This window comes from Eleutherodactylus coqui, chromosome 2 (genome assembly GCF_035609145.1).
Source record: "Eleutherodactylus coqui strain aEleCoq1 chromosome 2, aEleCoq1.hap1, whole genome shotgun sequence".
Lineage (NCBI taxonomy): Eukaryota > Metazoa > Chordata > Amphibia > Anura > Eleutherodactylidae > Eleutherodactylus > Eleutherodactylus coqui.
The window spans coordinates 220,895,975-220,908,202 of NC_089838.1; the positions used below are offsets into that span (position 1 = coordinate 220,895,975).

Consider the following 12,228-nt stretch of genomic DNA (forward strand, 5'->3'; position numbering starts at 1 on the left):
TAACGTCTTGTCAATACAGGAGGAATACCAGCTGAGAAACTTTACAGAGGTAGCAACACCTAACATCTACAACAGCAAGTTGTGGGAAGCCTCTGGTCACTGGCAGCATTACAGTGACAACATGTTCTCTTTTGAGGTTGAAAAAGAAACTTTTGCACTCAAGCCCATGAACTGTCCGGGACACTGGTAAGTTCTAGATCCCAGTTTCCCCATGTAAATTCAGTACTAGAGAATCCATTATGTTTTAATAGCAGTTATTTGTGTGTAGTGTGCATGATTTCAGGTTCTGCAATTGATATGATTTGCGTTGATAAAGCATATAAGATGTGTAAAAAAAAAATGTTCATGGTATTTTTAATCACATTGAGTATAGGGCTGGGTTCACACGTGACTGAAATCTCGCAGAAATACCGCAAGATTTCCGCTGCAGAAATGCAGCTTTAAAACCTGCGGCCTTTTGCCGCGGGTTTTGGAGCGGCTTCGCCAGCTGCATTCCGCTGCGGCCATCTCGCCTCATAGAGAGGAGAAAGCTCGCTGCGGAAACGGGGAAAGAATTGACATGCCGTGTCTTTGAATTTCGCGCGGCATGTCAATTTTAATGGGGCTTGGCCGCAACAGATCAGCTGCAGTGCGTGGACGAGATTTTTGCAAATCACGTCCACCTTGCTGGCTAATACCAGAATTAAAAAGTCGCAGGTGGAATTTCTGCGCAGACAGTTTGCATGTAAATTCTGCAGCAGTTACACCTTGTGTGAGCCCAGCCAAAGGGTGGTTGTACCTGCTCGTGATCATTCAATGGTAGGAAGTAGCAGTCTCTCTTCCACAGGAACGAAGGATCAGGCAAGTTAAAATCCAGTGCGCCTACATTTTTCCATACTGCAGAGGACCAACAGGCTGCCCTTATACATTTGATCATCAGCTGACTTTATCTCATGTATACAATATACTGTAGAATAAACAGTCCTGCTATCAAACACCTTGCATCTAGGCTCTTAAGGTACAACATTAATAACTGTATGGAAGAGTTTAATTCTGGGTAGATTTCCACCCAATGGGTATACAGGAGCTGAGTAAACAGTGCACTTTATGAAACCCCATTTACCATTTACACACAGCGTTATTGTTTGAACGAACAAACAGCTGACCGAATCAACAACTTTTTATACATAGAAATGCTGAGCATTTAAATGTACAGATAATCGTTTGAAATCCTCTTCATTTACCTCAATAGTTAAACTAAACTCTGCATAGGTTGTTTGCTCAGGTGGGTGTGTGTTTATGCGAGGAATTTCTGGCCAGCAGGATTTTAATTAGTGTGAAGATTAGCCATTGTTTTCTGCCAGCATGAGTAAACAAGTAGTGATTGTATTTTTGCAAGGCAAACAATCACCCCTCCCCTCAAGTTGTTCAGTCTATCAAAGACTGAACAATAGCCATTTAGCCCCTTAGTGACGGCCCCATCGTGATTCTATGTCCTGGCCTGCTGGGCTTAATTCCTAGAGGAGGTAGAAATATGCCTCCTCTAGGAAGGTAAGCCCTGCAGGCTCAGGACGTGACAGCTCCATGCTGCCGGTTACCGGAGGTAGCCGACAGCATGTAGCTGTCATCCCGGGCCGCGGGACCCCACCCCCGGTCATGCGATTGCTGGTATCCACCGGATACCAGCGATCGCGTTAAAGTCAATAGAAAGTTAAAAACAATTAAAGTTTCAGCTCCCCTTACAGATCAGATCCGAAAGGGGAGCTGAGAGTACTCACCCCCCGTCCTCCGCGCCGTCTGGGATCTTCTGGCTTCTCCGTGGCCCTGTCGCTGGCGTCTGCCCATGCGCGCCAGATGCATTACGTCACACACATGCGCAGAGAGCTGGGAGGTCCGGGAAATTCAAAAACTCCCTGCTCCCGGCTAGTACGGTATGAGTAGCCGAGAGCAGGGAGCTGTCACCGGGAGCCGCTGTGTGCGGTCCTGGTCACATGATCGCTGCTATCCAATGGATAGCAGCAATCATGTAAAAGTGAAAAAAAAGTTTAAAAAGTGAAGAAAAAAAAAGTTTCTTTCATCTCCCCTCATGGATCATATCCATGAGGGGAGATGAAATTAGGTACCTAAAGCCCCCAGATTTATTCGCGGACCTTGCCCGGCTTCTGTGCACGCGTCCGCCGCCAAAATGGCGGACGCAGGCACAAAAGCCACAGATTGGCAGGGTAATTTAAAATCTCCCGGCACCTGACTACTAAATGTAGCCAAGAGCCTGGAGATTTCATGGGGTGCCATGGTACGCTTTTCCCAGTCACGTGATCGACGTTATCCAATGGATAACGGCGATCACGTAAAAGTAAAAAAATGCTTAATTTTCACCTCCCGTCACGGATCGGATCCGTGAGGGGCAGGGCAGTGAAATTACTTAAATAAGGCTACCGGCGAGGTCCCCTGACGGGATCCTTATCTGCGGACCCTTCCCCAGTTTTGGCGCATGCACCCTTCGCCAAAATGCGGACGCAAGCGCAGAAGCTGGGGAGGGCAAGAGCAAATTTAAAATCTCCTTGCTCCTGGCTACTAAAGGTAGCCAAGAGCTTGGAGATGTCAGGGGGGGCCGCGGTGATCGTCTTCGGTCACGTAATCGCCATTATCCAATGGATAATGGCGATCACGTAAAAGTTAAAAGACAGTTAAAGTTTGACGCTCCGTTCAGTTTGGGCCCCGTTGTGCATCCAGACAGAAGATTAGGGCCACAATGGGTATGTCTCTGAACATGGGTATACATTTTGGGGTGAAGGTTTTTATTTCTATGTGTGCTGTACAAAAAAAACTATTTTTAAAATGACATAATTGCCAAAAAAACAAAAATCGTAATTTTTTTCTTCTGCTTTGCTTCAATTCATTCAAAATACGCAGTACACAGCTGGATGAATGCGTTAAGGGGTCTAGTTTTTAGTATTGGGTCATTTGTGGGGGTTCTCTATCGTTTTGGCCACTCAAGGGGTCTACAAGTGGGCAATGGGGCCTGAAACACATTCAAGCAAAATGTCTGTTCTGAAAACCACCCGCTGCTCCTTTCGGTTAGGGCTCTGTTGTGCATACAGACAGAAGATTAGGGCCACAATGCGTATGTTTCTGAACACAGGACAAACGGGGGTATGCATTTTTGAGTGAAAGCCTCCATTCATATGTCTGCTGTCCATAAAAAAACAGTTTTTAAAATTACATAATTGATAAACAAAAATCGTAATTTTTTACTTCTGCTTTACTTTGATTCATTCAAAAACTGTTTGGTGAAAATACGCAGTACACCCCTAGATTAATGTGCTAAGAGGTCTAGTTTCCAAAATGAGGTCATTTGTGGGGATCCTCCGCCTTTTGGCCGCTCAGAGGGTCTACAAGTGAGCAATGGGGCCTAAAACGCCTTCAAGCAAAGTGTCTGACTTGAAAGCCAGCGGCTGCTCCCTTCAGTTTTGGCCCCGTTGTACATCCGGACAGAAGATTAGGGCCACAATGGGTATGTTTCTGAACACAGGACAAATGGGGGTATGCATTTTAAGGTGTAAATCCTCATTTTTATGTGCACTATAAAAAAAAATCCTGTGTTTAAAATTACGTGTATGCAAAAATATTAAATTTTATTTTTTCTACTCTAAATTGCATTAATTCCTGAAAAGAAACTGAGGGGTCAAAATACTCATGACCCCCCTCCATAAATACACTAAGGGGTGTAGTTTTTAAAATGGGGTCATTTGTGGGGTTATCTATAATTCTGACACCTATGAGCCTTTGCAATCTTGGCTTGGTGCCGGAAAATAAAGTGTTCCACAAAATGTTGATAATTAATGTTAAATCTGTTCGTCTCCTAAATGGTTAAAAAAAAATGAAAGTTTTTCAAACATGCGTCCGGAATAAAGTGAACAGATGGAAATATATATCTGAGTAAAATTGGTACACTAGGTTTGCACATATTTGAGATATTACAGTTGAAAATGTGAAAAAATGATAAGTTTTTCAAATGTTTCCAATATTGGTACTTTTAATAAATATACACAAATTATATCGGTCTCTTTTTACAACCTAAATGAAGTACAACATGTGGCGAAAAAACTGTCAGAATAACTTGGATATGCAAAACCTTCACGGAGTTATATGTTAAGTGACACGTCAGATTTCCAAAATTTGGCTCCATCACTAAGGTGCAAACAGGCTTCGTCACTAAGGGGTTAAACTAAGCAAAAAGCAAATGAACCAATGACCATTTTTATGCAGGCTGAAACTCAGCGATAAACAACAAATGAACGAATAGTGCATGATGGCTTCACATTTACACGTAACGACTATCACGCAAATTCAAATGAATTTTGAGCTATAATCGTTGCGTATAAATGGGCCTTTAGAGTCTGCTACTATTTTACTCTTTACTCAAATGACAGGTTGTTATATGACCTCTGTGTGCTTGTATAAAATAGTAAGTATGAAGCTAGAAATACCAGGTGATCTTGTGGAACACCGTATCACTGGTTAGTAAACCTTTTTAATGCTTGCAATTTTTCAAAATTATTGTGATGATGTAATAGCAACCGAATGTAAATAAGAGAATGGCAGAAGCCTCTGATCTTTGAATGCTTTGTTCGAGTGGGTTTTCTTTGGGTTCTCATCTTTCCTCCCGCACGCGGATCCGCATCCCATAGGGATGCATTGACCACCCGCGGGTAGATAAATACCCGCGGATGGTCAATAACAGTGAATTTAAAAAAATCTGGAGCATGAAAAAAAATGGACATACTCCATTTAGGTGCGGGTCTCCCAGGGGGACAGCTCCCGCGGGCTTCTATTGAAGCCTATGGAAGCCGTCCGGATCCGCGTTTGACCTAAAATCAGAATATTCTCACCTGCTCCGGACGCTCGGGATCTTCCCTTCTTCGCAGCTTGATCTTTTCTCCGTCGAGGCCGGATCTTCTTTCTTCGGGCCGCTGGATGTGCCCGGCGCATGCGCGCGGCACGCAGCCGGCGTCCCAAGAACATCCGCCGGGCCGAAGAAAGAAGATCCGGCCGCGACGGAGAGAAGATCAAGCCGCGAAGAAGGGAAGATCCGGAGCGTGCGGAGAGTTGAGTAATTGTTATTTTAATGCCTCATGTCCGCGGGGCAGGAGGGACCCGCTGCGGATTCTCCATGGAGAATCTGTAGCGGGCTTGATTTTTCCCCGTGGACACGAGGCCTATATCTGCACAAGACTAGGGAAGATGTTGGTGCTGTATAAGCAATAGAAATCGATACATTTCAAGGCTGTAGACATTTAGCTAGTTTATGGTCCGTTTCTGTGATGTCTTGCCTGTAGTATCACGCTGATGTGTTCTCTTGCAGTCTCATGTTTGGCCATCGCCCTCGCTCTTGGAGAGAACTGCCCTTGCGTTTTGCAGATTTCGGTGTTCTACATCGTAACGAGTTATCTGGGACATTAAGTGGACTGACCAGAGTTAGGCGCTTTCAACAAGATGATGCACATATTTTTTGCACTATGGAACAGGTAAAAGTGAATTCGTACTGTAATACACAAGATATTTACGTGTAAACAGAATTTCCTCTCTTTTTTTTGTGTGCAATGATCCTAGCTTCAGATTCCCAGGATTCAATATACTGTAGATATCAAATTATCCCAAAAATGCTTTATATGCTCTGGTGGTTCAAGTTGTGTCCTGAAAGCAGTAAATATGACGTTCTAATTAGTAGTCACACTAATACCTTGCTTTCTAGATAGAAGAGGAGATGAAGGGGTGCCTGCAGTTCCTGCAGTCAGTATATGAGGTGTTTGGCTTTACTTTCCAACTGCACCTTTCAACCAGACCTGATAACTACCTTGGAGAAATCGAGATATGGAATCAAGCTGAAAAGGTAGAATTGCCTTTGACACGTCTACTTCTTTGAAATAAACTAAATAGAATAAATTTATTTTTTTCCATTCTGTTCATTTCCAGCACCTGGAAAACAGCCTAAATGATTTTGGACAGAGCTGGAAGTTGAACCCAGGGGATGGTGCTTTTTATGGCCCCAAGGTGAGTGTTTGCTAGAATTTTTTTTACTAGTTTCATATATTTCTCCCAATCACATGGAGAATTCTAATTCTAAATTGGATCCTTTTTTCTTGCAGATTGATATTAATATTAGAGATGCCATTGGAAGATACCACCAGTGTGCAACAATCCAGCTGGACTTCCAACTTCCAATCCGCTTTAATTTAACATATGTAAGGTAAGTTATGTCTCTATATACTCCGCACTGGTTTATTGGTCATGTCTGTAGCATCGTGCTGTGTGAAGGGTCACAGGATATAACTGGATTTTTGTGTTTTTGTATTTCTTCACTTGCAGCAAAGATGGGGATGATAAGAACAGACCAGTCATCATTCATCGTGCCATCTTGGGATCAGTGGAACGGATGATAGCCATTCTTTGTGAAAATTATGGAGGAAAGTGGTATGATATATTTACATATCTCTGAGAACGTAGGTGAAAAGTGATTGAAAATTGGTGTAACACGTAGAGCATTTACATAGTATTGATTGTGTTTTCTATTTTGCTTTCCCAACTCTGGGTTATAGATACTTAGGCCTCATGCCCACAGCCGGGTCAGATTCCGACTGCGAAATTTCGCAGCGGAATCAGACCCGGCGCACCCCAGAGACCCATACTCACCTGTCCAGATCCGCCGCGAGTGTCTTGGCCGGTGTGCATGCACAGTTCAGGGTATGACGTGGATTCCCGCGATACGGTAGTGTTCACTGCGGTAGTGTCGTGGGACATAAGGCTTCCATTGACTGCAATGGAAGCCGTCCATGCTTTTTTCCGCCCCAAATAGTGCATGCTGCGATTATCCCCCGCGAGCGGAAAATCGCAGTTGATTTCCGCTCGTGGGCAGGGAAGAGTCTTTTAATATAGCGTGTCTATGGACGGACATTGCTGCAGAATTCGCAGCGGGCGTCTGGCCGCGAATTCCTCAGTGAAAATCCATTTGTGGGCATTGGGCTTTATGTTTATTTCCTGCAAATAATATTATAATACAAGTGAACGGGGTCTGGCACAACCAGCAGAAAATATACACACACGTTTTAGGGAATCTTGCTGATTTTCAGATTGCCAGCACACCTCTGTGTCGTGGATTTCACTCTTTGCATTGCTTGATAGCACATGCAGCTGTAACGAAATCTGCTGTAGAAAAGTGTAGCTGAGCTGGTTCATGTGGGCGGGTTTTCCTGCGTTTTTCCATGTGTTGTAGTTGGTAAAGGAAAACTGCAGTAATTTTTTTCTTATTGTTTAACGTGTTCACAAAATACTGTTCTCGTACTATTATTCTGTAGGCAGAGTGGTCTATCAAAGTTAAACTATTTAAATGTTGATGCAGTTTTGATCATTTCTGCATGTTACTTTGTAATTTTAAAATAAACACAATAAAGCTGCGTTTATTTGAATAAAAGGACACGTTATTTGCGACCTTGTAAGGTATTTGCTACACCTTTTAAAAGGGTTGCCTTAGTTTCACGGCACAGGTCTATCGTCTCTAAACCTGATTACACCCGGTGAAGGCACATCTGGCCTTAATCTTCCCCTGTAATGGCTGACCATCTCATGCACATTTGTCAAACACAAGGCCCGCGGGCCAAATCCAGCCCGCTATCTCATTTTATATAGCCTGCCAGCCATGCAAAACACTGCCAGGCGTTCCACTCTGTGACTAGTGACCTCTCTTGTCCGGTGTCTGTGTGAGCTGTACTGGACGGCAACTAGCAAAGAAGTCAGGGGTCACAAACTCAGCAGTGGCTGCCATCACCAGGCCGGGGCTGCAGGCTGGTTGAGTGTAATGCCTGTAGGGATGCTAGCTGGCCAGATGCCAATGCAGGGGTTGCTAGAACTACTGGGACTACCATGATGATCACTTAATACTACTGGGACCAATATATGGGACACTAGTACTTATGGGGCCACTAATATATGGGACACTTACTACTGGGGGTCACTATGGGGGTGCACTATTACTACTGGGGCCATAGTGGAGGACACTATTACTATAGTCTTACAATTACAACACTTATGTACCTAGAGTAGACATGGTATATACTCCGTTTTTGCATTCAGAAAAGCAATGAAATATATACAAGAGAAGCTCTGCACTCTTTTATTGATATGCATTAAACATACAAATAAAAAATGGAACATTTTTCTTTTTCACTCTAGGCCATTTTGGCTTTCACCTCGCCAAATCATGGTAGTCCCTGTCGGACCAAGCTGTGAAGACTATGCCCAACAGGTATGAAGATCAATACTGTGTAATTTGTTCTAATTTAATTATAAAACAATAGGAGATTGCTGCAGTAACCACTATACAGACTAACCTGTACGTGCACTTGCCTGTTACCTATGTCCCATAAGGTATTATGAAGCATTAGTATGCCTGCTCTGTCCCACTCCACACATCTCCTTTCCGCTGAGGACATGCTGGTGGGAAGGTGGATTGGGTCTCCCATTTTAGTGATCAGTAGAAGTTAGATCCCCATTGATCTAACATTGGCATTAACCATTTCCACTCCCGTGTCAGACCTTGTCCGAGATTGAAATTTCACTGCATAAGCTCCCATGCCGGGCGAGGTCCGACACATGTGTCTTCTGCATATATATATTACACAGGAGAGAGGTCTGACGTCATACTGCTCTTCTGCATACTGTAATATACATATTATACATATATAATAATACATATACTGTACATGTGTAATATACATATTGCCTCACGTTTAATTTTCAAAGAATTGCTAATAAAATCATCATGGCAGCTCATTTATATGTGTTTCTGTTGAGTAATTCCAAGGATTCCACAAAGCGCTTTCCCACCCAAAATAAATGAGAGCTGGGGAGTGTGCGGGTGGCAGGGAAATTGGATTGGAAAGGGTTATGAAGTCGGTCCCTGTAAATACATCATGTTACCACATATATGGACATGATCGACAGGGAGGCGTTTACTGAGCAGGATTCCCCTTTATGAGCAAGAACAGAGAGCCACCATGTATGAGCAGCACCTGCTCTGGCCGACTATCTATTCTTGTATTAGATAAACAGCCATTCATCTGAATGGGAACTATGTAATACTCAATTTCTGCATAACCACAGGTATTTGCTGGGAGTGAGGTGCAGCCACATTTTGATAGGACAACCTCTCTAAATAGCACCCCTTTTTTATATAGCCTAGCTCTGGTCATTGTTAACTGCAGTGCTTCCACTATGACCTTAAAAGGAACCTGTCAGGTTCCCACAGCGCAATAAACTAATTTTATGGTGCTGTTAGGGGACGTAACAGAGAGCCGTGTGATGTGTGTTGTTTTTTTTTTAATACTTGCCACTCCTATGATCAACGCTGTCGCTTGGTGGAGAGCGCGCGATGCACGAAAATCTAACTCTCTTCAGATTCCCGTGCGCACGCTCTCTGATTTCAAGTCTATGGGAGAGCATGTGCACGAAAACCTGAAGAGTCAGATTTGTATGCGATAGTGCTGGATCATGAGGACTGGTGAGTATAAAAAATACGTACATTACCCAGCTCCCTGTCATGTCCCCTATCGGCACCATAACTCAGTTTGGGGTGATGTTTGGATGTGACAGGTTCCCCTTAAGTTAATAGTACACCAAAGTGTTGGAAACGCCTTCATGCCTCTCCACACTATTACCGTCAAGGTGTGCAATTACATAGCTGGTAAAAGCCTGAGAACTGGGTAGGACTAAATTCCTTATGTTATGGAACTTTAATGGGAAATACTGGAAACTTTACATGAAATCCATCTTTAAAAGTGATGATCACATGAACTTTTAATGGGCAGCAGTGTACATTAATATTCACTGCATTATCTTGACTGTCATTTTAGGTGTGCAAGGAGTTTTTTGATGCAGGTTTTATGGCTGATGTGGACTTGGATCACAGCTGCACATTGAATAAGAAGATACGAAATGCACAACTGGCTCAGTACAACTTTATTTTTGGTAACTATAGAAAATGAACTGTGCTAGGAAATGTGTACATATGAGGGGCTGCTGATAAGTCTTTGGCTTTACCCAGAAAGAAACGAGATAGGAAGATGAAACTTTACATTTATTCCACATACTCTCCACTGATGTCAACACACTTCTTACATCGGTATTCCAAGTTCTGTAAGCCTTACAAAAAGAAGGATTTCAGTTGTGCCTCAAACCAGTCATCAGTAGCAGCCATGGCATCAGAAATGGTGTGAAATTTGGTACCTTTGAGGTGTTTCTTCAGGGAGGGAGGGAGCTAGATCTGGTGAATAAGGTGGGTGGTCAACCAGCTGGAAGCCTAGATCCACCAGTTTGCCGTGGTCACTTGTGCAGTGTGAGCAGAGGCGGCGTCTTGCAGGAACAAGATTCCTTTGGACTTTTGGCCTTTAGAGCTGCCTTCAATTGGTGCAAAAGTTCAATGTAATACCTTGCATTGATGGTGGAACCATTTTGAAGGTAGTCCACTAGCAGCATGCCCTCCTTATCCCAGAACACAGACGCCATCACCTTAGTGGCAGATTTTTGCACTCTGAACTTCTTTGGGTGAGGAGAACCACTGTACCTCCACTCTTTTGACTGCTCCTTGGTTTCAGGGTCATACAAATAAATCCAGGTCTCATCCATAGTGACCAGTCGATCCAGGAAGTTCTTATCAGTCCGGAAACGCTGACAAATGGAGTGGGAAGTTTTCACTCGCATGCTTTTCTGATCTGTTGTCAAACATTTGGGGACCCACTTTGCAGATAGCTTCTTCATGTTCAAATATTCTTGGATAATGACACAAACATGTTCACGAGAAATCCCCATGATGTCTGCTATTCCTTTAGCTGAATTTGGCCGATTCTCCAGTATGAGGTTGTGCACAGTATCGACCATCTCCGGAACAACAACCTCTCTCGGTCGTCCAGAACGTTCCTCATCATTGGTGCTGAAGTGGCCCGAATTTAAATTTGGCAACCCAGTTCTTAACTGTAGAATATGAAGGGCATTGATCCCCTAATGTCTGTGACATATCACCATGAATATCCTTTGCAGACTTTCCTTGCAGAAACAAGAATGTTATCACTCCTCTGCTCTCATTTGCTGTGAATATCGCCTTAGACTCTGCCATTTTGTTTTCCCGCGTGCCTTGATCACTGTTGCCATAAGCTACAAACACAAAATTTTGAAAACACATATTAGACACATAAGGCTTTCATGTAGTGTAACATTCGTTACCATAGAAACAAAGAACACAAAGCCAAAGACTTATCAGCAGCCCCTCGTATATTACATTGTAAAGCAAAGTAGCCTTTTAACAGCAGCACCAGTTTATTGTATATTGTGTTCCTAAAGCGGACCTGACGACTTCGGACATGTCTGTTTTTGTAAATACTTCCTCATGAAATAATTCTGCAATGTCTATTCTTAGAATAAATTAGTTGTTCCTCTGTTATGATAAATAAACAAGATGGGGCTGTGTCCCTACGCACGGACACTGAGCATTTGGGGTTCACAGTATTGGACAAAGTTGTCAGTTTGTTCATAGAGTTCCTTAAGACCTAACTGAGGAACCGCACAATGCAGAGTTCTAAGAAGGAGATGGTCCATCATTGTTATTACATATGGAATACAACTGTTTCCTAAAACAGGCCTGTTAGGAGGGCCAACAGGGATTTTTTTTCTAAATCTCCTAATTCATAGAAGTATTTTTGGTTTTTTAACTAAACATTTTTTAAAAAGATAAAATGATAGCAAAACGGAGTTAAGATGGACCCAAATGGAAACCATAGCGGTGGTCTGTGGTTTTTTTTTGTTGGTTTGTTTGTTTTTAAACAGATCCATTAGACTTGTACCAAAAGGACAACTGATAAATACTTTCTAGTAGAACAACTCAGATTATGACTTGATTATTACATAAATTATGAGGTGGTGCTGATATGTAACCTCTGTGTTCTTCTAGTGGTTGGCGAGAAAGAGAAGGCAAGCAATGCAGTCAATGTGCGGACCCGAGACAACAAGGTGCATGGAGAAGTGTCTGTAGCCTCCGCTGTAGAAAAGCTCAGTCAACTTAAAAAGGTGCACAATAAAAATGCTGAAGAGGAATTCTGAAGACGAAAAACAAACATGCCGATTTTGGAAAAGGGATACAATTCTGCCATTGTAAAAGACAACAAACTGCTAATAAATCTTTGATAATTTATTAATTCTGAA

General features: G+C 42.9%; 1 protein-coding gene across 2 annotated transcripts in view; it reads left to right on the forward strand.

Annotated features, from left to right (window-relative positions):
• LOC136612275 (threonine--tRNA ligase 2, cytoplasmic-like) overlaps nucleotides 1-12,228 on the forward strand; it is a 55,473-nt gene extending 43,245 nt beyond the window's left edge. For both annotated transcript variants that reach the window (XM_066592513.1, XM_066592514.1), the window contains 9 exons: nucleotides 20-186; nucleotides 5,345-5,507; nucleotides 5,735-5,872; nucleotides 5,956-6,033; nucleotides 6,129-6,229; nucleotides 6,349-6,453; nucleotides 8,209-8,281; nucleotides 9,888-10,002; nucleotides 11,978-12,228. In XM_066592513.1, coding sequence (XP_066448610.1) covers nucleotides 20-186; nucleotides 5,345-5,507; nucleotides 5,735-5,872; nucleotides 5,956-6,033; nucleotides 6,129-6,229; nucleotides 6,349-6,453; nucleotides 8,209-8,281; nucleotides 9,888-10,002; nucleotides 11,978-12,126 — 1,089 coding nt within the window. In that variant the 3' untranslated portion in view covers nucleotides 12,127-12,228. The remainder of the gene's footprint in view (nucleotides 1-19; nucleotides 187-5,344; nucleotides 5,508-5,734; nucleotides 5,873-5,955; nucleotides 6,034-6,128; nucleotides 6,230-6,348; nucleotides 6,454-8,208; nucleotides 8,282-9,887; nucleotides 10,003-11,977) is intronic.